A 27,643-nucleotide genomic window follows, 5' to 3' on the forward strand; every position below is an offset into this window, starting at 1 on the left:
GAAGATTTTACTAGTTAAAGATTTATGCACCTGTGGGTGCTTGAATCTTAAACTAGTAAAATCTTGAATCTACATTAACTCATTTGAGTATAATCTAGTGATACCGAATTTTGCCCCAAAAGGCGAGAATAACTGCCTAAGAGACTCAAGTAAGTCAGCATAGACAGGAGGTATTTTATTACGACGCGTCGGAGAAATCACAAAAGGGATTTCTAGCTATCTCATGACAGAAGCAAGCTTTTATACAGTCTTGGGTGCAGGGTTACATCATATTCATAAGAGGCGTGGTGTGGGCAGAGCGTGGGCGGAGACATCTATTTTGAGGATTATTCTTGGTGGTCCTTCCGGTGCCTTCATCGCGGGCAAGGGTCTTCTGATGAGTCTTCCTCTTTAAACTTTTGAACTCCTATCCTAATATGGTCAATTCCCGGTGTACTTGGCTTGGTTCCCATGGCTTGGCACGGCTCTTAGGGTCAGTTTGACATTGGCACGGCTCTTAGGGTCAGTTTGACATTATTAGCTCTGATCATGCTTAGCTCGTCAATTCCCTTATCCCTATCTCTCTTTATTGTTTGCCCTGCTTACCAAACTTCAAACAGAAGGATCCACCAGGATTGCTTCTGGATTAATGAATAACCTATCATACAGCATTATCAATAATTCCAGGATTGCTTCCGGATTAATGAATAACCTATCATACAGCATCATCGGCAATTCCTGAGTGTGGATGGGGGCGAATCCCCTTGTACCTAACATGAGACCACCCGCCGGTGATATGGGATATGGCTCTAGTGTTAGGGTTCGCGTGAGTAGCTAATAGGATGGGAATGGGATAGGACTGCTCAGGGTTGATTTTCAGTCTGTGGCTCTGCCTAAGCATTTTGATAACAAAGTTATGTTCTTGTGCAGTAGTAAAATGCTGATCGGATGGGCAGTTTGGGGCTTCATTTCCCCCCTTTTCTTATAACATACGAATTCTTTCGTCTAATTCTATTCCTATAGGGCGCTGATACGCTCGTACCATAGCCCAAACCATTTGAGTTCTTTTCATTATAATCCTTAGTCTCCACCACATGCAAATATTTGTGAAAGTTAACAGTAACAGAGCTACAATTACTATTAGCATTGGGTGCACCAGGTAGTTGAAGACCTGTGTAGCTGTTGGGGAATATCCTGTAAAGATATCCCACCAATGATGCTGACCTACTTGTTCTGCTTTGGTCAGGACATCCTTTATTTTCTCTGAATTATGTTCCACCTGCCATATCATTCGTTTAGTCGTTTGATTCACCTTTTGCACCAATTCCTTCACTTTAGGATGTGCGAGCATTGCTTTAAGAATTTCAACGTCCATCCCTATTTGTAATTTCGGTATCTCTTGATATAGGTTAAAATCTGCGTTAATTAGCTGTTGGGTAGTTATTGGGACAGTATAATGAAAATCACAACCTATTATCTTGGTAAAATTGCATACACAAAAGTTAGTATTGTTAGTCTCTTCTTGGCAACCATCTATAATGACGTTGTCACAAGCTGTCCTCACGCAAGCACACCCATTCCCTATATAGTAGACTTGTGATTGTGTTCTATTATGCGGAAGCATTTCAAAGGTACATACACTATTCTCAGCATCTAAGCATAAATCTTCTGCTTCTACCACGGCGTTTTCACAAACATAGCCTAACTGTCCCCTAGGAATACATGCTTCTGTGCTAATCGATTGCCACCTCTTTTTGGTATAATCATAACTGGCCCAGACATTATGGTCTATTGGCTTGACAACGACACCCTGATGTATTGTCCCTAGAGTGAGGATGGGAAAGATAGCTCTTTCCTCTGCCGCACTAATGGTGAGGACATAGGCTTCAATGTGTTCTTGTTGGGGTTCATAAGTGAAATTTACTAATTGCCACCAGGCTTGGTGGTCTTTCTCGAATTGTGTGGTGTGATTGTCCTTTAATATTGTTTCCCTTATTTCTTGAGGTAATATACCTGACGTTCCTTCTCTTATTATTCCTGCCGCTACTGATTGTACCCATTGTTGCGTCTGAGGGCATTGGATAGTGAGCGCAATGTCTTTGCTAAATTCCCCTGTATAATTAACAAGCTTCACAAAATCCTCTGCAGTATGGTTTGCTACCATGGTTAGTAATTTTACTACTAGCGATTGTGTTTCTGCTAATGTAAGCATGGATGAACTGAGGGGCATCTTAAGCTTTCCCAGGTTCGTCGTGACGGTGCTTAATTTGTTCACTAATACCTCTTGATCTATCGTGTTTAATATACCAAATCCGGTGCCGACCCACCCACTAAGATCTCTTTGTGCCCTCCTGTGATAAGACCTTGTCGCTAGCCATGCATTCCATCCCTTGAGGCTTTGCTGTATAAATGGTCGGCTATCCTTCTGCAAATGCGTAACATCGGCATGAATGTTCATCTGCACCTTCTTCAGAGAATAAGTGGGGTCTAATAATAATTTTACTTATCGAGAGTCCAATGATCAAAGTTGTAAAGGTTTGAGGTGGAGTCAGGATCATGATGTCTGCTCCTGTTTGTTCTCCGGAGCTTTCTTGACCCGTGAGTAGTGGATCCACGCAGGTCGCTCCTTGATCCGAACCGCGGTGAAGGTAGTCAGCAGCACTTGGAAGGGTCCTTCCCACTTCTCTTGTAGGGGTTTTCCTAAAAGATTCTTAACATACACCCAATCACCGGGATTAAACAGATGCAATTTGCAATCAGGTTGTTTAGGTTGGTACAGTAGCATTCTTATCAAACTGTTTCCCCACCGTAATTACATAATCGTAAATGTACTGATTACCAATTTGGTCTATAGCGTCCCCATTTACAACTTGCATAGCATAAGGTCTACCATACAGAATTTCAAATGGGCTTAACCTTTCTTTTGACCTTGGTTTGACTCTTAGCCTCAGCAGAGCAATAGGCAAAGCTTGATACCACTGCAAATTAGTCTGGCATATTTTGGCAATCTGCTGTTTGATAAGATGATTCATCTTTTCTACTTGCCCACTGGCCTGTGGACGGTAAGGCGTGTGTAATTGCCATTTGATTTGTAATGCTTTGCTTATTGCTCTTACTACTTTTGCACAGAAATGTGTACCCCTATCCGAAGAAATGCTCTTCGGTACTCCAAATCGTGGAATAATTTCATTCAATAACACTTTAGTTACTTCTCTTTCCTTATTTGTCCTGCAAGGGAATGCTTCAGGCCACCCAGAAAATGTATCAGTTAATACCAACAAGTACCGAAACCCCCCTTTTCTTGGGAGTTCAGAAAAATCAATTTGCCATACTTCACCTGGGAATTTACCTTGATTTATTGCTCCCTGGTGTATCCTAGTCCCTGTATTCGGGTTGTTCTTCAGGCATCGCTCACACTGGGATGTGACATGTTTTATGGTGGTAAATAATTTTGGCCCTGCTATCCTAGCTTGCAGGTACTGATAGAGCGGATCCAAGCCCCAGTGGGCTTTTTCATGTTCTGCTTTTACAAACTGCCACATCACGTTTCCTGGTATTACTAGCTGTCCCGTTTCCAATCTACCCCAACCATTTTCTAGTATTTTGCCCTTATTCCTTTGAATCCATCTATGATCTGATTCCTGGTAATCTGGCTGGATGTTGGTATCCAGCTCTCCTGGTATTAGGGCCATTACTTTCACTTCCCTAGCCCTTGTGGCAGCCAATTTAGCTTCTGTATCTGCCTTCCTGTTCCCTATTTCTGGAATAGTATTACCTTTCAGGTGTCCCTTACAATGCATTATGGCCACTTGTGCTGGGAGTTGGACCGCCTTTAGCAATCGTAGAACCTCCTCTGCATGCTTGACTGTTTTCCCTTGTGTAGTCAACAGTCCTCTTTCTTTCCAGATGGCCCCATGGGCATGCACAACAGAAAAGGCATATTTAGAGTCTGTCCATATATTAATTTGCATGTTCTCTGCCAATTCCAGAGCTCGAGTCAGAGCTATCAGCTCTGCCTTTTGGGCTGAAGTCCCCGCAGGCAAAGGGTTTGACTCAATTACTTCTTCTGTGGTAGTAATTGCATAGCCAGCCAGTCTTACTCCCTGCTTCACGAAGCTGCTGCCATCCGAGAACCAGTTGTCTGCATCTTCGAACGGCTCCTCTTTGAGATCCAGACGACTGGAGTAGACGGCTTCAATTGTTTCCAGGCAGTCGTGTTCGATGGATTCTGCTGGGGCTCTCCCTTCTAGAAAGGAAGCTGGGTTCACAATGTTAGTTACCTGAATAGTTACGTCATCTGATTCAGCCAGGATGGCCTGGTATTTTAGGAATCTGGAGGGCGACAACCAATGATTGCCTTTCTGTTCCAGCACAGCCGACACAGTGTGAGATACTAGCACAGTCACCTTTTGACCCAACGTGAGCTTCCTGGCCTCTTCTATGTTAATTATCACTGCGGCCACTGCCCTCAGACAGCCTGGCCATCCTTTACTTACTTCATCTAGCTGCTTGGAGAAGTAGGCCACAGCTCTCTTATGTGGTCCCAACTGCTGTGCTAGGACTCCTAGGGCCATCCCTTGTCGTTCATGAGAGAACAGCCAGAATGGTTTTGATACATCTGGGAGACCTAAGGCTGGTGCTCTCATTAGTTCCAGCTTTAACTTCTTGAAGGCCCCTTCTGCTTCGGGAGTCCACACTAGGACATTCTTGGATCCCTTCAACAAGTCGCACAATGGTTTAGCGAGTATTCCGTACTGGTAGATCCATAGCCGACACCAACCTGTCATCCCCAGAAAGGCTCGCAGATCTCTCACCGTCTCTGGTTTAGGCATCTGGCAGATGGCCTCTTTCCTAGCTGCTCCCAGGGATCGCTGTCCTCTGAAGACTTCATATCCCAGGTACACCTAATGGCATCTTCAGGGCTGAGTAAGGCAGGAAAAAGTTGATTTCTTCTGATAAGGGAGCAATAAATTCTTTTTCTCTGAATGATTTAGGTGTCCTGTGGCTGCTATCTCGGTGCGAGTACCTCATTCCTCTCTTTAACAAAATATGCCACATACATATTTTTTATTTTACTACAAAAGCTACATTTTAACTACAAAACTACATCTACCATACTATTAAAATGTTAATACAGCACTACTTACCACTACAACATAATACATACAGTAAATATCTGCGTAGAGCCAGGTAATGTGCACTTTTCACGCTACCCCTCTATAGAACTGCCTGAAACGAAGGCGTAGCGAGCGTGGGGTCGGCATCTTCCCCCCGGTAACAAGTGACGGGAAGCTGCACCCGGGGAGGCTCAGGTTGGACCGTAGTGCTGTGATTCTGTGAAAAGTGAGCACGGGGCTAGGGAGGGATGCAAGATATCGCCTTTCCCAGGGTGAAAGCCCTCGGGAATGGCGACCCGACGGCGGTGCCGGGCACGGGTATCGAACCCGGGTACCGGGCCGTGACCCCACCCTGCCCGCTGGTGCCCGGCCACGCCTCCCGTATTACGTGACCGGCGCCTCACCGGCGCGCCTTCCCTCCAGCCACGCGTGCGTCGCAGCCAATCAGCGCAGCGCAGGTGTGCGGGGCGGAACATCGGCGGGCGCCACCGCGCATGCTCCGTGCCCGGGCCGGGCGCGCTCACTTCCGCGCGGGAGAGTTGAGGGCGGGGGAGGGGGCGGCGGTGGCGACGGCTCGCGGGAGCCGGGCCGCGAGCGGGCGGTAAGTGCCACTGCGGGCGGGGGTAGCGCGGAGCTTCCTCAGCGGCGGTCCCGCAGCGCCGCTCTCCCCGCAGTGCCGGCGAGTGGAGCCTGCCGGGGCTCGGGCTGGGCGGGGGCGCCGTGAGGCGGCACCGGGAGCGCCGTGAGGGCGGCACCGGGGGGCCGGGAGGTACCGGGAAGAAGTTCTTTGCTAGTGAGAGTGGTGAGGCCCCGGCACGGGTTCCCCAGAAAAGCTGTGGGTATCTGGTCGCTGGCGGTGTTCAGGGCCGGGCTGGATGGGGCTCTGAGCAGCCCAGTCCAGCGAAAGGTGCCGTGCCCATGGCAGGGGGCTGGAACGAGATGCTCTCAAGTGAGAGGTGATCAGAAAGACACTTTTATTTGTTCCTTCTTCTTCCTTGCGAAACCTGCATGTATAGGTTCTGTACTGACGTGGGGAGAATGGGGAGGTGAGTGTCGGTCGTGTTTAGCTGTGAAATCTCCAGCCGTGCTTCTTTCCCCACAAAGCACAAATGAGGGACAGTGAGTGTGGGGTAACGGGTGTGTGATTCCTTCCTGCTTCCGTAGATCCAACCCTGCACTGCGCTGGAAGGAAGAGGAGAGCAGAGCAGGAGCTGGGGCAGTGGGTTTCAATAGTGCACTGGAATTCAGGGGACTTGGGTTCTTTTCCTTACTCTCCTATGGATGTATTAAGAGATTCTGTGCCTTAGCCTCCTACTCTGTAAAAGATGGGTATTTACATACAAGAATGCTTTCAGAACTGGGTCTGGAGAGCAAATACTTAGACAAACTGGTAATGTTTCAGCAGGATTGCTGAATTTGTAAGTGGTACAAGCGCTGGACTCTTGCCAACACTGTTCTTCTCCCTTTTTACTTTCTGTTTCCTTTCCCGTTTCCTTTCCTTGAGTCACTGTTGTGAAAAAGTAAAGAAGCGAAACTAGCAGCCCTCCTTCTAGGCAGTGGCACAGGAGGAGTGTCCAGGTGTGACTGTTCTCTCAGCTGCTGCTCTGCTTTCTGTTTTGCAGCGTCATTTGTCCTGTCATGAGCAGAGGGCAGCAGGAGCCCCCCAGATCTTGCAGCTGAATTGGGCCCCCTGTGTTCCCTGTGGTGGTGACAGTGGAAGCAAAGAGTTGCAGAAAGATTTAGGGACAGCAAGGGATTGACTGTAAAACAGCAGGTGAAAATCCAGCATTGATAAGTGGAAGATGATGGATGTGGCAGAGAAACAACCATGATACTGATGCCCTCCCCACTTAATCAGATGCCAATTAAGAAGGAGATCTGGGGAACTGTGATACTGGTCTGGGGTTGACAGGGTGGAGTTGGGTCATTGTTTGGACTTGATGATCTCAGAGGTCTTTCCCTACCTAACTTAACCCAACCAACAGACAGGTATGTGACTCTCACTGAAAGGTGTCCCTTCTGGGGTGGCCAGGAGGACAAACCCATGGATCTGTCCCTATGATTTGTGCCTTGAATTCTCTCTCTCCAGTTTGGTACAAATCAGGATACTTTTTTACCTTCCATTGTTTGTTGTCACGTTCACAGAATACCCTGGAGGTGCAGGACATTTCCTGGTAAGCAAGGGAAAGCACAAGGCCACACGGCTCCCACACTGCCTCACATTCCTCTCCAGGCCCGTTTGGCAGCACAAACCACCAGCCCTCCACCCAGTTTTCTGCTCTGATCACCCTGGGCCCCCCCTTGCTTGTTGAGCTTTGTGGATTTTTCACTGCTTTGTGCTTCCAGCAATGGTTCTCTGGAAGTGTCGGCTCTGCGCTCAGAATCAGGCTAAAATGTGATTGAAACAGTGAGAATTGTTAAGGAAAAAAGGAAAATACAGAGTGATGTTGTGGCTTTGTAGTGTAAATGGTAGCCCATCCTTTTGGAGGTGGTGTGCTCCTCTTTGAGTGTAGCCAGCAGAGTATAGAAGTGACAGAGGTGGAAAAAACTGCAGACCAGCTTCTGTACAGAGAAGAGCTAAATAGTTTCAGATTCCTTGGCTTTAAAAAGAGACAGCAGGAGAAATAGTAACAGAGCAATGCTGTCATGAGTGCTACTGAGAGAGTGGAGCAAGGAGCAAGGATTTCTTGCCTTTTCAGACAGATCCAAGTGTTTCAGCTGGAATCCTTGAGTGGCGGGCTTAAGCCCTGCAAAAGCAAGGCGTTGTTGAGATGAAATGTAACTAAGCTGTGAAACTGGAAACCTGCCCTTAGCCTCTCCCTTCTTGTGTAGGAGCAGCCAGCCAGCTCCACTGCCCCGGTTAATTCCAGGTCCTCTTCCTGGCAGTGCTGTAGCAGAAAGCTCAGGAAGAGCACGGGCTCCTGTGGGGGTTGGTTTGGTTTGTATGGCCAGGTTTGGGTAGCAGGAGGGCTACAGGGGTGCCTTCTGTGAGAAGCTGCTGGAAACTTCCTCCATGTGCAGCAGAGCCAGTGCCAGCTGGCTCCAGGACTGACCCCCTGCTCCCAAGGCTGAGCCCAGCAGGAATCATAGTAACACCTCTGTGGCAACATATTTAAGAAGGGAAGGAAAAAAGTTACTGGGCAGATAAAATTGTGGGCAGAGAGGAGTGGAGTGGGAATATGTGAAAGGAGCAGCTCTGCAGACACTGAGATCAGTGGAGAAGGAGGGGCTGGAGGTGCTCCAGGTGCCGGAGCTGGGATTCCCCTGCAGCCCGTGGTGCAGAGCATGGGGATGCAGGATGTGCCCTGCAGCCCAGGGAGGCCCATGGGGATTCAGGATGTGCCCTGCAGCCCAGGGAGGCCCATGGGGATGCAGGATGTGCCCTGCAGCCCAGGGAGGCCCATGGGGATGCAGGATGTGCCCTGCAGCCCAGGGAGGCCCATGGGGATGCAGGATGTGCCCTGCAGCCCAGGGAGGCCCATGGGGATGCAGGATGTGCCCTGCAGCCCAGGGAGGCCCATGGGGATGCAGAGATCCATGCACAGCCTGGGAGCAGGTGGGTGCCTGAGAGAGGCTGTGACCCCATGGGAGGCCCATGCTGGAGCAGGGCCCTGGTAGAACTTGTGACCCTCGGGGGAGCCAGCACTGGAGCAGCTGTGCCCGAAGGACTGCACCCCATGGGAGAGGGACCTGTGTTGGAGCAGTTCATGGAGAGCTGTTGTTCGTGGGATGGACTCATGGAGGTGTTTGTGGAGAACTGTCTCCATGGAGAGGGACCCCACACTGCAGCAGGGGAAGGACTCTCCTTGAGTGTGGCAGGAACAGTGTGTGATGGACTGACCCTAACCCCCACTCTCCATCTCCCTGTGCCTCTTGGGGGAAAGAGGTAGAGTTTGGAAAGAAAGGAGGGGTCAGGGCAAGGTGGTTTTAAAATCTATTTTACTTCTTATTATCCTGCTCTGATTTTGTTAGTAATAAATGCAGTTAATTATCCCCAAGCTGAGTCTGCTTTGCCTGTGATGGCATTTGGTGAGGGATCTCTCCCTGTCCTTAGCCCATGAACCCTTTGTTATATTTTCTCCCCATCCAGTTGTGGAGGGGAGTGGTAGAGTGGCCTGGGGGAGTGCCTGGCATCCAGCCAGGGCCAGCCCACAGCACAGGGACAGGATACAGGGCTAAACAGGGCTGTAGCTGCAGGCTGCCTGCTTCTGCACAGAGGAATGGCCAACAGCTGGATTTCCACTGCTTCAGGATTCCTAGAAAGGGCTGGAGTAAGCCCAAGGCTGACCATGATCAAGTGTCTTCTGTCCTCCATCAGCACCAGGATTTCTCTGGAGGCTGTAAGAACACCAGGGGTTCTAAAGTCCATGTTTAGCCCCTTCCTTAAAAAATTCCTGGAGCTGGATCCCCTGACTGGGCCTGAGCAGGCACTGTGTCTGCACTGATTGCAGGTATTGGTTTGCTGCAGAGAGCTTTTCCTCTATTCTAGGCCATTCAAACTCTAGCTCATTCTTCTTTTGAATTTCTGTTCTATTCTAGTTCTAATATGTCCTTGTATTTCTGTTCCTTTCTATTGTATTTATTGATTGCTCAGGTTCTGAAACTGATACGATGGTCAGTGTATAGATGGGTATTGGAAATCAGTTTCTACCCTGCCTTGCTTACAAGACATTGAAGGACAGAGAAAAAAACTCCAGCTGTGTGCAAAGGCAAAGTTACTTGTGATTACAAGTAAATTGTCAGGAGTCTAAGCCAAAGGGGAAAAACCATAAAAAAATTCTCTTCTGCTTTGGTGGTGCTTCCACTTGGGGCTACCCAGTCTGTTTTATGCAAGGGGAATGGGAGCTAACAAAAACAATTTGTCTGTTGAAACTTGGAAAAAGGTTGCAGGATTTGTTGGACTATGACATTTCCTGCCTGTTTTGTGCTTGGGCCTTACTACCTCTCACTAGAATAATTGAACTTCAGATCTTCCTGTTTCTTGAAAGTAAACACAGATTTTTCCTCCCCCTTGTTGTACAGGAGTTTGTGCTGTCAGAGGTGACGTCTCCAGCAGAGGATAGTTTGGAGTTAATCACACCTTGTAGGAGTGGGAAGTTGTTGAAGATTTCTGTGGTGGACTTGCACAGAAACCACAAAGTAAAATTTCTGCTACAAATGTTTGGGGTGATGCTCTAACCTGTTGGTGGGGGATGTGTGTAAAGGCTTGTCCAGAAACAGACTGCTTTGGGGAAATGTGTAGGTGGACTCAGAATGTTGCAGCTGCTGGAGAATGACTATGTGAATAACAATTAAGACTTAAGTGGATATGGCCAAGAAAAGATAACAAGTGTCCCTAGGAGAATTCGCAGGGCTCAGGGAAAATTCTGTCACTCCTGTTAGCATTTTGCCTTGTTGAGAGAGAATGTTTGAATCTGTCACTTAAAATTTCTTTTTGTGCCCCAATTTACTTGTAGACCTCTCCACACTACTTTGCTACATCCTTACAGCAATAAATTAGTATTTCTTCCTTGTTTTCTGTGAGCTCCTGGAAGGCACTGGTGAAGCTCGGGGGCAGCTGTTTCTCTGTCCGTTGTTGACTCGCAGACCCACACGTGGCAGCAGTAGGTTAAGAAAACACTGTGAGTGATTGCCCTCCTCCAAATAAAAGGAGTTTCACACCTGAGAGCATCACTTGCCAGGCTGCTCTTGGATCTGTTTTTGGAGCAGATATTTCAAGCAAGCTTGAAAACTCTGGTATTACCCCTTATGGCTTGTTAGTGACTTTCCAAGAGGAGAGAAACCACTCTTTTTCCCGCTCTAATTGCTGGAGCTCCTGGGATCTGGTTTCCATCCCACTGCTGTGCCATGTGCAGGCTTTTCCTGTTCTACTGGTACTTGTTACTGGAGGAGCAAAGCACCCAGGGTCAGGGGATGTAGGTGGAGGCAGGTGTTGGCAGGCTCTGCTTTCCTCTGTCCTGAATGGCCTATGGAAGTTGTTCAATTGCTTTGTGTTTTGTCCCAGATTTCCTGCTCTAGGTGCTTTGTGGATAATGGCGAAGATGGTGAGAACGACATGTGCGTTTTGTTCAGAAGGGGAGGCTGGCTCTGTGATGTATATCGCCACAGAGAGAAATATTGCAGCTCATCAGGATTGTCTGGTGAGTGCCTTTAGCTGGGCACTGCTGAGGGGATGAGGGGGAAGGTTCCACTGCTTATCTGGTTTTGGTTTTGCAATGATGTCTGGATTGAAAGGTTCGTTACTCAAACCAGCAATTTATATTATGAAAAGCTTAAAAAGCAGCAGGGCTTGGCCAGGATTTTGGAGCGGGAGAGGATGTGTCTGCACAGCTGGAGCTGTTGATCTGTGGTGTTTTCATGTGTCTGTTGCTGAGCAGTGGTCCCAGACACACGTGAAAATACCACAAAGACCACATATGGTCTGGCAACAGCAATAGGTCTTCTTGAGGCACTGTTGATACTCATCCTCTTGGATGAGGATTCTCAGACCACACAAAGTTGTATACTTAAAACTTTGCAGGAAAATATCCATATCACTTAAAGATTAAAAAACTTTCCAATGTGTCAATAATTTAAAATAAGGAATAAAAATATCAAAAGCTGATGATATAAAAATATTTGTGAAGCTCTTAAATGTGTTGCAATCCTCCTACTCTTCATGCCTTCCCTTTATTCTGGAATGTTGGTGGAGCTGGTTCTTGGAGTGCAGAATCAGTTACGGCTGCTGTATTCTCCCTTCAGCAGAGGGAGAATGTAGCTGAGGACAGTTTAGGGCCAGAGATGGCTGCTGGAGCAGCTTTCTGGCTGTCACTGTCCCAGCCTTCTTATTCTCACAATTGTTATGCCTGCATCTTTACTTTTCTGATATCTTTTTTGGTTGGTTATTTTTTATCAGAGTGTCTCACAACAGCGTTGTTTTACTTGAATGTTTTGTTTGAAACAGGTTTTATTGTGGCTTTAATGTTTCTCCAGTGTTAAAACTTCTCTCTCTCTCCTTCTCTCTGTTTTTTCTTTTTTCCGCTTTCTTTCTCCTTCCAGCAACTTTACTCATTTCTCTGCCTTAGGCTTGTTTGTGCTGTTTGGGTTTTTTTGCAGTCAGCTATCACCCTCTGAGCAGACAGACTGTGCCTGCTAGTTGATGAAAGGGTAGCTCCCTTTTGTTTGGAATTAGCTACATGGAATGCTTAGGAAATATTTGCCAAGAATTTCCCCTTCCTCACTCACTGTCATGGCTCAGCAGTTCTATGGGAATTAAAGTGGCCTGATGTGTGATGTGTGCATTTTTGTGAGTTTCTCCCAGGATATGTACAATGTCTCTGCCTTTTTCCTGCAGTCAGCTGTTGTCACATTGGGCTGTATGGAAATCTTATTACAGAGAAATGTTGCATCCAGGTGTAGGTCTGAACAGCTGAGCAAATAATATGATGTCCAAGGTGTGGAGGTCTCTTGCCTGAAGATCTTCTCATCCTTACTCTAGGCACCCTGGAATTTCACATTTTCTTTGATCATGTTTTTAATAAGTTGAACTTTCTCACCTTACTGTCTTTTCTTAGTCTGCCTTTGGGTTATGTGAAATTTCCTGTGTGGAAGAAGGAACTTTTTTTGACTGCAGAAATGTTTAAGCTTAGCTCCTTGTTCAGTGTAGGTGAAACCTCTTGTTAACACACAGAAAAATCAGCCTCCTTAGGTAGGGCAAGGGCAAGAAGAAAAGATGTATTCCTTGTTTCTCTTCAGCATTGGTGACTGGGTCATTCTTATTTCTTATAACTGTCTCTTTTGTCTTTAGTTATTTTCCTCAGGATTTGTGGAATCTGAAGATCATAACCCAGAAAATCTGGAAATAAGGTTTGATGTGTCATCAGTGTTGAAGGAGCTGAGGAGAGGAAAGCGGCTGGTAAGGAGATGTTTCTGAGTGCAATTAGTCCTGTCTCAAGTGTTGAAGGTTGTCTGGCCTGTTCTGTGCTTTAAAAAAACCCATTCAAGTAGCTGGTCATTCTGATCTAATAAGATTAGGGAAATTACAGGTTTAGCATTGGAGTCATTGATTTACCATTTGGTTTGGTGGAATTTAGTTCATTCTGTATTAAAATGCAGGTGGGTTTTTTCCTGGCCTTTTGTGTCCTTAGCTGAAGTTTCCTGAGACTTTGGTATAGAATTAAACCAGTGCCTGAAACAAAATGCAATCCACAGTTGTAAAGGGGAACACATTGTGAGTTTAGCAGAAATATGATTGATTAAAGGAGGGTTTTTTTAATTGCCTTTGTCTTCAGCTGCCCTCCTCCCCAATGTCCTGGGTGGGACTCTTCATTACGAAGTTAGCTAGGAAACATAAATACAAACATTAACACAAATTAATGTTGAAATAACTTGGGAAAGTTGCTAGAGCCCTCACATGGCTCTTTGCCTCATTTTACAAACTGATCAGTATGAATTAGAGGTAAGGTAGCAAAAAGGTGGCTGCAGTAATGACCGAGGTAGGCGTTCGCAGGAGTGAATTTGCCCGATGAATTACACAGAGGTGACTTGCAATGCTTGCAATGGAATACTGGATTTTCCCCCGGAGAACATCATTTGCCCTCTCTGGCAGGATTTGGAGTAGCTGCCTGTGGCATTTACGTGGTGAACCCCCTCCCGTTGCAGGCGTGCAGCTTCTGCCGCAAGAAGGGGGCCACGGTGGGCTGCGAGGAGCGCACGTGCCGCAGGAGCTACCACTTCTTCTGCGCCCTCTGCGATGATGCCGCCGTGGAGACCGACGAGGTCAACGGCGTCTACAGGTACCCAGCCAGTGTCCTGCCACGGCCAGCCTCGGGGCAGCAAGGGGCACTCATTGCCTGGGGCTTAAAGGGGTTTTAGGCAAGGAAGTAAGTTCCCTTCTCCTAAAGCAATGCTTGATCCTCTGTTTGCAAACTGTGGGAGAAGTGTTCTCATTTCACAGGAAAACTTTACTGCAGTGGGAGGGAATCTGTTTGGTGCTTGAGCCTGTAACATCACTGAAAGACAACAAGGCAAAAACTGAGAAAGTCAGTCTTTACTGACTCTTAGCCAATCTTCAAGAACAAAGACTTTTATTAATCTCACTCAGATTCTGAATTTTTTGTTGGTTCAGAAGTCCGGTAAACGTGGTCTGAGCACAGAGCAGGTTATAGCAGTTCTAGGTCTGCTCACATTAGTCAAATTTGGGTAGTTTTCCCTCCCCATCCTAGCAAAGAACTTTGATTCCCACCAAAGGCCTTGTATGTCGAGTATGTTGCTAGCAATAACATGATTGAATGCATTCTAAGTAAATTTTCTGTCCTGATCATGATAGTCCTGGTGTCCACTGCCTTTGGGCTGCCTGCATTGCCATTGACAGATGAAACAAATTGTTTGGAGGATGCAGATTAAGGGGTTGAAAAACTGGGGCTTCAGGGATCTTTTGAAATGCTGAAGTTATAGTAAAGTCTGAGGTGCATAAAAGCCCTGATGCTCATTTCTGTGCACGGCCAGAGAGGTCACAGGTCATGTTAGACTTAGATTAATTTGGGGATCATCTAATCAGTACTTGTTTCAGAAAGGGGTGGACTAGTGCAGTCCTTGGTAGCAGTGGAAGATGGGTCCTTTTGTGGCAAGAGATTTCCACTCCTGGCTGGTTCCCAGTGCTTTCTGTCTAAAGTGAATGCATCTGTGCAAGGCTGTAAGCCCAGCTGTGCAGGGAGGATGGGAGCTATAAAATCTTTGTGAATCTGCAAAGCTCATGGAAGAGTGGTACTGTGAAGATGGAAACTTTCTATGATCACAGTTTCATCTTATAGCTTTAGAAAGGATAACTCAGGCTCAAGAAGACTGAACTCAAGATGTTGAAAAACAAGTGGGACTGACAGCAGTCTAGATACAAACTGGTAAAGAAGTGCTTGCATATACAGTTTGGTTTGGTGGCATTTTGGAGCTGGTGACCTCGGAGATTTGGAAGAGGGACCCTTAAAAATGCCTTGTTTTAAGTCACTGTGGTACACTGATAGCCTAGGAAACTAGGTCATATAATAACCTTTATTGAGGAGCTGGGAAAGGACTGGATTAGAGAAGGATGCTAGGACAGCTTTCAAGGATTTGAACCTAAAGACTTTTGCACTGTAGCAGTGGTGTAAATAAAGCACAAAAGTTGTATCTAGCTGAAATTATTGGAGAGTACACTTGAAAAGCAGTGGATGTGGATTGACAGTCCCTGCACATTTTCATGGTGAAATATAACATACCAAAAAGAGAGAATTCCTTCGAGAGAGGCAGAGCTGGTGGCTTTAAATTCTGAGTTGCCATCGCTGTGATGATGGGTAGTGATCATCAAAACAAATGGAGCAGAATAAAAAGAGAAAGCAATGGTGCTGTGGAATGGCCAGGAAGAGCAGAGGTGGAGAAATCAGTACAATTTGCACTGCTGTCTTGCAATAATGATAGTAGGGGAGTGCTTCCAAATAAAGTGGCCTGAGTAGTAAAATACACTGTCTGTACTTTGTAAGATGTTCTTGTGCTTAGGATGGGTTGTTTTTAACTGTGAAAGACTAGAACTAAAGGGAGGGGAAGAATAAAAAACATTCTCCAAAGGGCAGTATTAGAAATTCAGGGATGTAAATAAGGTGTGTGCAGTGTATAGCTTTCTGATTGCATTGTTAGCCATACCTAAATCTGATTTGTTGTGCTTCAAGATGCATTACATGCAAAAGAAGTTCCTCATCAAGCCAACAGTCTGTATTTCTAAGGGCAGTGCTTCTGTTTTTGTTAAAAGAATGACAATAATTAGAAAATGTCCTAGTAAATGCAGTTCCCTTTAAAAATTGCCGTGCTCCTGACAAGGCATTTTTGCTTAAGAAGTGACTTGGGATCCTTCTGTAAGAAAGGCATATTATAAAAGTTGGTTCATGTTCTCTGCACATTATCCAAAAGATAAGGAACATTTTCAGATAAATTTGTTTCAGTTTGCCTTTTCCAAGGAATTCACAATGCTCTCATAGAACCACTGAAAATATTCCCATTTCACATATTGCTGAAGTGTTTAAGTAACAAATGGACTGAGCAACTTTAAGCTACTGGATGTCACACAGGGTTGCCCCATGTACTCAGGGTTTGGGGGCCATTCCATGAGCACAGGGCAGTGGGAGGGAGGGGCACAGAGATCTCCAGGCAGGTGAGTGCATGGTGGTGCCACGTGGCACTGCCAGCCCTGCAGGGCTGAGGGGTGGAAGGTGACACTGGGCAGATGTCCCTGAGGAGGCTCCTGGCCCGTGTGGGGCAGAGCTGCTGTGATGGAGCAGTGTCAGACTGTGGTGTTTCACCTTGGGAGCGTTAATCTCATTTCAGTGCCTCTGACACAGCGATTGCCACGCGCATGAAATGTGTCTGACTCAGGGCTGAGCAGTGGGCAGGCCCAGACAGGGGGTCTGGTGGAGCTTATTATTCAGAGCTTCAGTGCTGAGAATCCACTGTGGCTCTGGAAGTACAGACACAAGGTTGTGCATGCACAGGACTTTAAAGCAGGTGGTTTTTGAGGTGGGTAATGCTGAACAAAAATCCTGGGTTTTTTGAACTGTCTTTTATGTTCGATGGAAAGAGGAGAAAATATATGTTAAAATAGGTCAACATAACTCTGTTTGCATGTTTATTAATACTACTTCTATTTTTTTTTTTTAATTGAACTTAAATTTTAGAGTGTTCTGCCCAAAACATGACCCAGGAAATCGGACCAATCGCTATGGTGAGTTTCTTTAATGACTTCTTTGATTTCATTTGTTTTAAAAATTTGCATCCTACAATCAGTAATTCATAAGAACAAGATAAATATTACTACCTTCATATCAAGTGGTGGATTTCTAATCTTGCAAGACTGGTTTGGTTAAGATCCACACGTATGCGCAAAAATCAAGGGTTTTTTGAAGTGGGAAAAGTTAAAACTTAATCCTCCCAGAATCTTCTTGAAAACTGGCTTTAACCACAATGGACGCAATCCTTAATGGAATAATTCTTACTCTTCTTTGGGCAAGTAGGCCCAAGCAGCTTGTAAAATCCATGTAAGACAGGAGAGCCACACACAAGTTTGCACTAGATTAGCAAGGAAAAGGCTGTTTCAGGAGAAGTCACCTTGGGGTTTTATCTGTGGTTATGCAGACATTCACATTTACATCTTCTGTATTCACTGCAGTAATTTTTAAAATAGGGCCTTTCATTCTGAAGGATCCCAAAGAGCTTTTTAAATGTAACAAAAGAGTTGTACAATCCTTGTTTAAGGATTGCTTCCTGTGCTGCAGAAATGCAGCTTCATTTGGCAGTCCTGGCCCTTCCTGATTCAGAGGTATTTGGAAATGCCAGCCAAAGCTGGACCTTGTTAGCCTAATGCAGAGAACTCTGCTCACACTGAAGTGGCTCCTGGACTGGCCTTCACTTTGAATTTGACCTCAGTTGAACTGAGCCCTGCTCCACCCTGATGACACTGAAGAGATGGGTTAGGTGATTATTATTTAAGCTTTTATTCATGAGGGCCGGGGCTTTGTGGAAATACTCCACAACTTGTAAAAGCTGTAAGGTAGACGTGTATTTATTCAGTACTGGGCACACGCAGGATCTCTCTGCAGGGTCTGAGGAGCCTCTCTTATCTCCAACAGGCCTTGCATTCCATTCCACTTTGTTTGGGGTAATGAGCTCTTCTTACCAGGATCCCTGCATTCCTTTTTCCATCTTCACAGGCCTTTGCCAGCACAGCAAGTTACAAGCTAAGCAACATACATCATCTAAAACAGCTATCCTAACTCCAAAATGAATTTCTACCCTAAATTAATTTCTAATGCCCCTGGCTCACTTCTTAACCAGACATACAGTCTGTTTAGTATCTGATATTGCTGTGGTTCACTAACCAAATGCATCTTCTTAGTTTACTTAGTAGCTTTGCTTTTTACTTATCCATAGTTCTGAATCCTGACCTATTGAAGATGGAGGGAGAGACCCAACTTCCTTGTTCAGCATCTGACTCCGTTTATTCACTCAATCAGTCACTTTTTATAACCGTGTTAATTAAGTTCATGCATATTGCAAACCCGAGCTCACAATAGGTCAGAGATAACACACCAGCCCCTCCTTATGTTTCCAATACTAAGATTTGGGTTCTCAAAATTATTTTTGCTTTCCCAAAACAGCCAAAGATAGAATATCTACTTGTTATGAGAAAGCTGCCTGAGAAGTCTGGTATGCAAGGTTCTCAAGGTCTTCATGTTTGTCACTTTTACTTGTAATTAAAAACAACCTGAGAACTTCTACTGTTTACAGAAACAGGCTGTGAGAATTTTACTCCTCACAGCTGCTTTCTAAGCCATTTCTGAAAAAATCTCCAACAGTGGGTGGTTACACTCTTCTCTGCCTTTCTCTGCTCCTGCCATGTCTTCTTGCCAGAGCTATCCCTCTCTGCTTGTGATACTGTAGCTGTTTCCAAAAGCTGCCAGTTGTGATGTTGGCAAGAGTCTGGTGCGTGCTGATGGAAAGGATGCAGTGAAAGCAGAGAATTTTTCAGAGATCTTTTACCACACAACTACAAACACTTTGTAGCATAAATAATAGTAAACTGACAAGTCAGACGGCTTCTGGAGGTTTTCTGGGAGGGTCCTTAGGTTGATGAAAACACTAATGCCATTTATATGTCTTTGATACACCTAAGTAATTCTTTATGTAGTCTTAGTTTTGAGGGTGTATTAATGTACGTAAGAATTGTTTGGAAAACCAAACTGGTTTTTACCACCTAGAAGTGATGTTGCTGCCAGGAGGAATAAGTTCACTCTGCCACAATTAAAAATCTACTGAGTTGAAAAGGTTAAGTGGTATCCTAATGCTATAATGATTTGCACTTTTCCTGATGGTTGATTGATGCTTGCAATTTTCCTTAACGCAAACAGTGTGAATTCTGCTGAAATGTCAGGTTTTTGGGGAAGCTGAAACATATTTCTGCCTTGCCACTCAAGGGGCCTTACTTCTTTAGCTTTTTGGGAAGAGAAGGAATTTAAATATGTGTGATGGTCAGTCTGAGGTTGTCACTTTTGTTACTTTATTGTTTCTTGATTCCTAGATGCAGCTAATAAGAAAAGAAGACGTACGTTGACATCTCCCACCATCACAGAAGAAATGGTAATTCTGAATTTCAGTAGTACTAAAACAGGGGACCCACACCTGCTACAGCAAAGGACTTGCATATCAAAGTATTTCTGAACAGTGTTCAGAAAGAGCCTTGGGAGTTCCCAGTAGGCATTTGTTAACTTCTCTGCTGTTTGCAAATGCAGTGGTTAAGGAAGGTGGTGTCCCAGGTGTTTGGCTTTTCTCCAAGCATTTTTGCTTTGAAGCAGTTTTTGCTTCCATTTTCAGAATAGAATGTCTGCAGAGGAATATTGTTAGCCATTCAGAGAGGCTGACTCTGTTCACAGACATGTGGACTGCTTTTTATCTTTCTGCTAAGACACAAGTATGATAATGACAACAGCAGTAAATGTCAGCATGATGTAAAAATGCAATGTTTTGATTTTCTTACAGAGTACAGAAGAGACAGCAGAAGAAAACAGTTTACGAATCCTAAAAAGAAAAAACAACAGGCATAAAGGTGAGACTCATTGGATACCAGAAGGGTTAATTCAGTTTTTACTGTGCCTGTGAAACTTTCAGCAGAGAAACAAGGCGTGCAAACGCTGCTCCTCCAGCAAGGACAGTGGGAAGACAAGAAGATATGTGGCTCAAGAATGCAGTGATAGATGGAACAAAGGACTTATTCTCTGGGAGCTTGGGGTGGGATTTATGATAATGGATAAATTGTAAGTGTGTGTAGGGAGTGTATATGAGCAACACACTTAATGTGGAGCCAGGGTGTCCATGTACGGTTAGGTGAATTCCCTGCAGAGCCTTGGGCCTGAAGAAAGGATGCTCTCTTTAACTGCAGTGTTAAGGAACCTTATTCTGATATTTTGGACATTTGAATGCAACTTCATGGAGCAACTAGGAGGTACTGTGGTCTGTTGTGTTGAAGTGCAGAGCTTGGAGATGGCTGGTAGCAAATTCTATGCTGCAAATGTATTTTTATGATTCTCCTGAGACAAGTGGCTGTCTCTGTGCTCTGGTGTGGCAGCAGAAGTCTGATTTGCAGAATGCTTTAATAACTGTGCAGCAAACAAATGCCTGTGGTGAGACTTGCTGTGTGATGTGAGCTGGTGATTCAGATGGGAATGCCCCGCTCTGGCTGGCTGCTGTGTTCAGCTCTGTCTCCTGCAGCCAGGGGTGCCTCTGCCTGACGTTGCTGCTCCATATCAGAGCTGTTAAATCTGAAATGGGAACCCTGGAAGGCATTAACAGAGGAGATGCTCTGAGTAGGGAGCAGCACATCTTGCCTTTGGAAGCCTGGGTGTACACAGGGTGCTTAGCACAATATAGGCTGTCACTGCATATATATGGTGTTACAACAGTGAGATGGATCACAGGAGCTGTCCTGCAGTTTTCATGTTACCCTGAAGCTCCTGCTGCAGTTGCTTGTTGGGATTCTGCTGGCACTTGGAAGTTTGGAATGTGCTAGTGGTGATTATTCACCTCACTGTGGATATGCTTAATGTATGGGCACGGTATTGCAAGTGGCTGCCTATTGGTCTTTTCTGAATTTCATTAGCACTGTAAAGAACAGGAAACCTATAAAGAATCCTGGAATACTCCTAGAGCATCTCCTGTAAATGAGAAAGCATTTCTTTCCTCACAAATGTCTCCAGTAGAATGTAACATTGTTTTTAAAGAGACTGGCAGATTTTGGTGAGCCATCCAGTGGCTCTTTGCTTTTGAACAGCCCATTGCATTGATCTTACTAAAACTTGCTGCTGCTCAGAGATAAAGAAAAAATGGTTATTTCTCTATCAGTCCAAATCTGACAGAGTCGGTATATAAAATGGGCTGTAATAAAAAACTTTAGTTGCCTGGATCACTTGGAATAAAAGTAGCCTCAATTTTTACCAAATCTGATTCATTTATTGCACTGTTTTCTGTCTTTAGCCTGCTCAGTCCATGGTGTGGTCCTAAGGATTGGTGAAGGTGCAAGCAAGACAAATCACTAGGGGGTATCATGAGCTTTAGGAATGGAACATTTAGAGCTGTGGAGCTGTTTGCTTGTGATGAATGAAGCCAAATCTAGAGCTTAGGGAATTTTACACCCAGCACAGTGCTTACATTTGCCTGGCCACTTTTTTGTTCCCACTGAAAAGGGCTGTGTGGGTGGCTGGAGGAGCCAGAGATTTGCAAAACTATTTGTTACTGGTGGAAGGGCTTTGGCTTAAATTTCAGTTTCTGAAGAGAGGGAGCAAAGCCCACTTTACAGATCACTTCTGTATGAGAATGCTTTTGTGTTTTAACAGTTCGGATAGACTTTGTTAGGAAGTGCAAACAAGCTGGGCTTCTGGATGATATATTTGAAGAAATGCTGGACACACTCCATCTGGCTCAGGAAAAGCTGATGGATGACAACACTTCAGAAAGAGGTATGTTTCAGGGGAACCCATGGCCCAGACTGCTGTCAGAGTAGAGGTGCAGATCTGAACCCTGGGCACTTGGCCCTGGGCCACCTTCCTGAGAATAGCATGGTGCTAAATAACTCAGTCCTTATTTCTGCAGCTGTGCAGGAGGTTGAAAATTACCTCCCCTTTTGAATGACCACTTACAATGAAAGTTCCAAAGAACTTCTTTCTCAAAATTACATAAGAGCTGCCAACTCAGCATCTCCAGTGAGACCTTCTGACTTGAATTTTTGAAGCCACCTTTTACATGCTGGCATAAGCATAGGAAGGTTCAGTCCAGCCTCTCCTCCCAGGAACTGGGGAACAGAGAGGTCCTGAAGAGAGCCAGGTTTTATTTAAGTCATAAGTCTGTGTTGCTCTTGCAGCTTCACAGAGGTACCAGCTGTCTGTTAATATCAGCACTCTCTTCTGAGTGAGAATCCCTAAGTATGTACATTTGAAGGCTTTGGACGATTTGTTACAAGTGTACTGTCAGCTGTTAGTGTCTTTTTCAGGTTTTTATGGGTTTATCACCTTGCATGAGGTACTTTGTTTTTGAAGAATTCCAATCTAATGTTGCTTTGTCCACAACACAGCTAAAGAAAGTTTTGAACTTTCCTCTCCAACTGCCCTCCCGGTTTTGCAAAGTTAGGAGTAATACCTTTGCATAAAGAAGTCCATTTTATGCAAAGTAACTGAAGCACATGCATGGAAAGTGAAATGTCCCACCTGGAAAGTCTTCCTTCATGAGCAGCTGGTGTGTCAGTTGAACTCTGTGAGTGTTTTGTATTTTGCTTCAGCAGAAGTCTCAGGTAGGAAATTGAGGTGTAATTCTTGGATATTTCTTAACAGCAAATGGGGACAGCTCAGCCCCACAGCTGATGTGTCAGGAGGAGTTGGTACAGTCAGCTCTGCCATCACACAGTCCTGGCACACTGAAGTCAAATATGGCTTAAGTGAGGAATAATCTTCTGTGTGAAACTTGAAAGAAAGAATTGACAACTTGATCCTTTTTTCTCAATCTAGATTATATGAGAAGGAAGACATCTTAAAACCTTGAGCAGTCAGTATAATGGAAAATAAGTAATCACTGTTTTGTGGTACCTCTAATGTAGGGCTCTGTAAACCTTTCCTCAGTAGTATTACATCAAATTATCTCTTTCCCCAGAGTATGAAGAGACCGTGATGGCACTGTTTGACTGTGGACTGTTTGAAAACATACTGACAAATATTTATTCAGGTAGGTGCAGAAAAGCTGTCAGAGGAGCAGCTGATCTGGGATTTGGCATTGAAGTTATTCTAATGAGAATTTTGATAAAACAATAATTTAAAATGAAAATTCCAAGGAACTTTTTTTCTCAGTGTTATATAAACAGTTGAATAAAAGCCAAGGCTAGCTGAATCTTTAGAAATACATTCTATCACATGGGGCTGGCTGACCTGAAGGAGGGAGCCACTCACAGTTCCACAGCTTTAGAAGGCCAAAGGGTCTCCACCCCAGGGGAAATAAATAAACCTGCAGTTTATTTCCTTCTCCACAGCCTCCCTTCAGCAGTTTGCCAGTGTTACAGCTCTGCTGCTGGCTGACAAGTGCTTGTCAGAGTAGTGCTTTCCACTGAAACACAGCAGCCAAAGGCCATTAGAACTCACCTGGACTGGGGGGCACTTGTGCTTTGAAAAACAAGATGAGAATGCTCAGAATGAAATGCAAACAAAGGCAGGAACAGTTTCTTGGGAGGACTGGTGTGGAAGAAAACTGTTGGGCTTGGATTCTCAGCTGTTTGAAGCAACAAGGCTGAATCTGGTTTTCAGACGGGCAGGTCTCATGCTTCCCATTTCCCTCTCCAACAGCTGTTCTAACTTTTGCTACAATTTATTCTGGTGAAAAGGGTTTTAATTAGCTACTGTTGAGGTTTGGTTATGTGAAGATGATGTTTGCTGTTTCCCCTTCACTTGACTGAAAAAGCCACTACTCCCTTCAGTCTCCATTCTTGCACTTAAATTCCTTTTTCAGCAGTTGGAGTGTCCAGTGTTGCAGTTGTCTGACACAGGTTCCACCACTGCCTCATCTGAGGACATTAAAACATCTCTGCTCAAAACTCCTCATGTGACACAACCTTGGATCACACTTGTTTCTTTCACTGCTGCATCAATTATTTCATCCTCTTCTCGGCTTACAGGAAAATCTCTTGATATTGGCACCTCCCTGCACACAACCATGTGATTCTCATGGGTACTAGTTGTCCCCTCTCCAAATCCCCACAACTCAAGCAGCTCAATTCTTCCTGTACCACACAATCTTCTTTTCTGAGACCTTTTTATTTCAAGGTCAATAATAATGAGGTTGGTTCCACAACTGATCCAAGAGGAGCTCTTAAAATGAAGCAGTGAGAAGAAATGAAAACCATGCTAATTACAAGTGAAACTGTAGAGGGGAAAGCAGATCACCAGCTGCTATTTTTTTCTTCTTTTTTTGTTTATTGTTACTGTTGTCATAATCTCTTATAAGCTCTAGCTAGCTTTGTGGTGACATACAAAGTCAAGGACTACATAAAGTAGGACAGGTATAAATTCTGTGTTTCAAGCTGATGATTTTGGGTCATCTGCCATGCTTTAAATTCAATCTTTTTGTCACTTCTTAAGTCATCATGCAAATCCTGTTCTAAAGCCTTACATGCCAGCACAGCAAGGCCACTCTGAACTGTAACTGGTGAAATGGCTTTTTAAAATCCCTTTTTATGTACAGGGATCCACACTCCTTTTGCAATGTGCAGCTTTACTGCAAACTCAACTGCATGTAAATCCTTCCACACAGGATATGCTGTTGCCTCAGCAGCGGTTTCAGATTTCTAGGTTGGAGGGTCTTTTCCTCTCCTCCAAGGGAAAGTGACTTGTTTTAGTTTTGTTTTCAGTTCTGTTGTGCATCCTGCTTGGACAGGATCCCTCTCCTCTGTGCTGTCAGCAGTCTGGTCAGAAGCTTTTGAGCTCCTTGACAGCATTTGTTTTCAGGGGCTTGGAGCAGCAAATTCTGCAGTTCAGATAAAGGTTATGGAGACAAAGGCCATGATACTTAATTTTAAAACTGCTGTGCAGCTCCTTCACTGAGAGCCCCATAGCACTTGGGGCACTCATTCCAGGTCCACTCAGGCCATTCCTGATTTTACAGAAATACATTTTCTTTCCCTTCAGCTCATTTCCGCTATGAGGTAGAAGGTTCTCAATCTGTCACCTGTCTTCCTTTCCTGTGGAAGTCATTCCCATCACTGACATCTTCTCTGGGCTACTTCTATTTCTGCCACATCCTTTTGACAGGAGAGAAACTGAGCTGTGGGTGTTCCATCTGTAACGCTTCCAAATGCTGAATCAACAGGATCACAGTGTGTTCTGAGTTGGAAGGGACCTGCAAGGATCACTGAGTCCAACTCTTAAGCGGCCTGTATGGGAATAATGGGGATTGAACCCATATCCATTGGCACTAGCACCATGCTCTAACCAGCTGAGCTGCTTTATTAATTTCTGATAATTAATTCATATCCATATCCTCTTAAGGGGGTTTTTCTCCCCTGGTTCCACTTGTACATGTCAAACTTCTTCAGGTATGTGTCACCCGAGTGCAGAGGGAAGGGGCATCTCCTTCTTTCCAGTCAGAGCCAGCCTGGGCACCAGGTCCCTCCTCAGTGACTGTTACCAGAATTTCCCATGGGCAGCAGGCACCAACAGTGCTCTGGCTGCCCATCTTCAACAGCCACACCCAACTTTGGGTACTGCATTTAAAAATGTGTCCCTGTCCCTCACCTTCCACATCCACCCACAGGCAGCAGGTGCTGTGTTTTCTCACTCAGAGGAAGGAGCAGCAGGGAGGCAAAAGGCCAAAGTGCTTTCCTTTCTTTTTTTTTTTTTTTTTCAAAATCACTTAAGGCTTTTTTATTTTGAATGGCATAGGGTAAACAGCTGGAGATGTTTCTGCACTCTCCTCACTGGAACTTTGGAGACATTCTTCAACATCTTCTCCCCCAAAAGAAGAAAAACACATTCAGTTTGTACATGTCTTTTTCTTACTAGGACTTGAACTCTCAACATTCACTCAGAGAAAGTCGTTTGTTATTTACAGACCAGCCTTGCTGCTCAGAGGTCACCAACACCTCTGTGTGTCCTGCTAACTGAACAAGGCAGGTGCTTCATTAAAAAACTTGGAATTAACCCTGTAAGGTTGTGGTAATGCTTCTGAATAGTGGCCAGGTTCCTTACTGAGCTCTCACTGACTTCAATAATCTTTAACATTAGGGAAATGGAAGCAGCAGAGGGAAGCAGAAATGCAGTCAAGCAGGGCTTTGCAAATAAGGTAAACAACTTTGATAATCCTATCAGGATACTGTCAATAATGATTTTGCCAGAAGCAGGAGAAAAATGCTATTGAATTGTGGTTTTAAATGCAGTTGTCCAAACTATCTGGTTTAAGGTTTAATTTTGTTGTTTGCTAAAATCCATTAGGCTTGTAATTTGCTTTAGGAGTGTAATTTAGAGATGGTATCTTTAAAGATTTAAAATACGTCATTGTTGGGGGAGTTCTCACACAAACAGGCTCTGAAAACAGAACCTTTAAACTCGTATGCCAGTTAACACAGGGGATTAGTAGCTAAACTAGTAATTTTTACATATGCTGAGATGTTTGAAATTTAATCTCAAAACGAGCTGTGTTATAGATGGATGGCAGAGGCCATGACTCCTGCTCTGTGCTTTCTCTGACACACCAGCCAGGCTCTCAGCAGACACAGAGTTCAGCTCTTGGTGAGGACACCGGCTGTGCAGGGTGGTGGGTTACAGGCATTGCTGCAGAAAGGCAAAGGCTTTACTGCAGGTTAAACCAGCAGTGGTAGCTCTGCAGAGTTAATGAATATGTAATCTCTTTTATATCAGCTTATGTATAATAATAAAATAAAAACTAATAAAAACTTATGTATAATAATAAAATCTTTTTATTCCTTCATAATTAAAGTTTTTTTATCCCTTTTTCATAATAGGAACAGAAGAAAAAATCCAGAAACTTCTGGAAAACAGAAAAAGACTGGATCACGAGATTGAGCTACTGCAGGACTTAAAAGAAGTCATCCTTTCTACTCCAGAGAACATGGCCAGTACATCCAGTACAGCATCTGAATAACCCCTCTCTGTGATGGTGCAATTGTTAGGAATTTTAATGATAAAAACCATAGACCAGTCCGGTCAGTGCTCAATTCCCCAGCCCCAAGATGAGGGCTGAATGGGTGCAAGAATGTGGTGTTATACTCATTTTTATACCTCACTGTTGCAATAATTTAAAGTCCTTCAAGTTTTCAAATTTTCCTGTTCAAATTTTTCCCTGTTTCCACTAGAAATTTCCACTTATATTGCACAATGGAATATAAATGACTGTTACTAACTAAATTTAGCTTTTGCAAAAACTCAACAGAACCCTCCAGGGAAGACTTTTTTTCTCAAAGCCAGGGGAGTGTTCAGCTGCCACAGAACTCTTGCTAAATTCACTTAAACTATGGGAGCCCTCTCCTGCCTGGGCAGTAGTGCCTCGCTGTCTGTGTCTATTCAGTGATGTTTGAAGGATCATAGTGCTGCTTTGGCTTTCCCAAAAAAATAAATGAGCAGGACCTGCACTCAAAGAAGCCTTCTGGATTATAAACAGGAGTCTAATTTAAAAAGCCAAATTATTCTTTATTGACTGGTCAAGGTGCACTGTTTCTGCTATACTGGCAATGGTAAAGCAGTATAGCAGAAAAGGGCAGGCAGACCAGAAAGGGTTGGGCATTGCACTCAGAACAAGTACAATGTCAAATGGAGCAAAACAGTGACTGACTCTTCCCTTCTCCATTAAAAAAGGATTCAACTTTTGTTTTGTCTTTAAAATATTGTTTGAATACAGAAAAGCCACAATAGGCTAAGTTAATAAAATAAAACATTTTTTAAAGGAGCTGTGTGTGGAGTTGTGCTCCCCATCCCTAAGCTGCTGCACAGGACACAGCCAAGAAGGGG

At 44.6% G+C, this 27,643-nt stretch overlaps 2 protein-coding genes across 6 annotated transcripts; one reads left to right on the plus strand and one right to left on the minus strand.

Annotated features, from left to right (window-relative positions):
- Nucleotides 1-159: 159 nt before the first annotated feature.
- Nucleotides 160-4,582, minus strand: LOC135448744 (uncharacterized). The gene is made up of 2 exons (XM_064714954.1): nucleotides 3,329-4,582; nucleotides 160-2,689 (listed from the first exon to the last, which is right to left on the minus strand). The coding sequence occupies exons 1-2, from the start codon at nucleotides 4,551-4,553 to the stop codon at nucleotides 2,397-2,399; spliced, it is 1,518 nt and encodes a 505-aa protein (XP_064571024.1). The 5' UTR covers nucleotides 4,554-4,582; the 3' UTR covers nucleotides 160-2,396.
- Nucleotides 4,583-5,558: 976 nt separating this feature from the next.
- Nucleotides 5,559-27,581, plus strand: PHF11 (PHD finger protein 11). 5 transcript variants are annotated; one of them, XM_064714979.1, is made up of 12 exons: nucleotides 5,559-5,697; nucleotides 10,119-10,235; nucleotides 11,101-11,236; nucleotides 12,883-12,990; nucleotides 13,737-13,870; nucleotides 16,775-16,821; nucleotides 19,174-19,232; nucleotides 19,632-19,698; nucleotides 21,482-21,604; nucleotides 22,788-22,859; nucleotides 25,904-25,961; nucleotides 26,641-27,581. In XM_064714979.1, the coding sequence occupies exons 3-12, from the start codon at nucleotides 11,129-11,131 to the stop codon at nucleotides 26,699-26,701; spliced, it is 837 nt and encodes a 278-aa protein (XP_064571049.1). In that variant the 5' UTR covers nucleotides 5,559-5,697; nucleotides 10,119-10,235; nucleotides 11,101-11,128; the 3' UTR covers nucleotides 26,702-27,581. The 5 variants fall into 5 exon arrangements, with proteins under 5 accessions (XP_064571049.1, XP_064571060.1, XP_064571036.1 ...); XM_064714990.1 differs by lacking the exon at nucleotides 26,641-27,581 and adding an exon at nucleotides 26,323-26,385; XM_064714966.1 differs by lacking the exon at nucleotides 25,904-25,961.
- The last annotated feature ends 62 nt before the right edge of the window (nucleotides 27,582-27,643 follow it).

Source organism: Zonotrichia leucophrys, chromosome 1 (genome assembly GCF_028769735.1).
Source record: "Zonotrichia leucophrys gambelii isolate GWCS_2022_RI chromosome 1, RI_Zleu_2.0, whole genome shotgun sequence".
Lineage (NCBI taxonomy): Eukaryota > Metazoa > Chordata > Aves > Passeriformes > Passerellidae > Zonotrichia > Zonotrichia leucophrys.

Bases quoted from the DNA above. Each gene is read 5' to 3' on its own strand.
- LOC135448744 (XM_064714954.1), bottom strand. From the start codon at position 4,553: ATGGCCCTAGGAGTCCTAGCACAGCAGTTGGGACCACATAAGAGAGCT. The intron at 2,690-3,328 runs GTAAATTCCCAG...GTGTATGTTAAG, and splicing joins CCAGGGAGCAATAAATCAAG to AATCTTTTAGGAAAACCCCT.
- PHF11 (XM_064714966.1), top strand. From the start codon at position 11,129: ATGGCGAAGATGGTGAGAACGACATGTGCGTTTTGTTCAGAAGGGGAG. The intron at 19,233-19,631 runs GTAATTCTGAAT...ATTTTCTTACAG, and splicing joins CCACCATCACAGAAGAAATG to AGTACAGAAGAGACAGCAGA. The intron at 21,605-22,787 runs GTATGTTTCAGG...CTCTTTCCCCAG, and splicing joins TGACAACACTTCAGAAAGAG to AGTATGAAGAGACCGTGATG.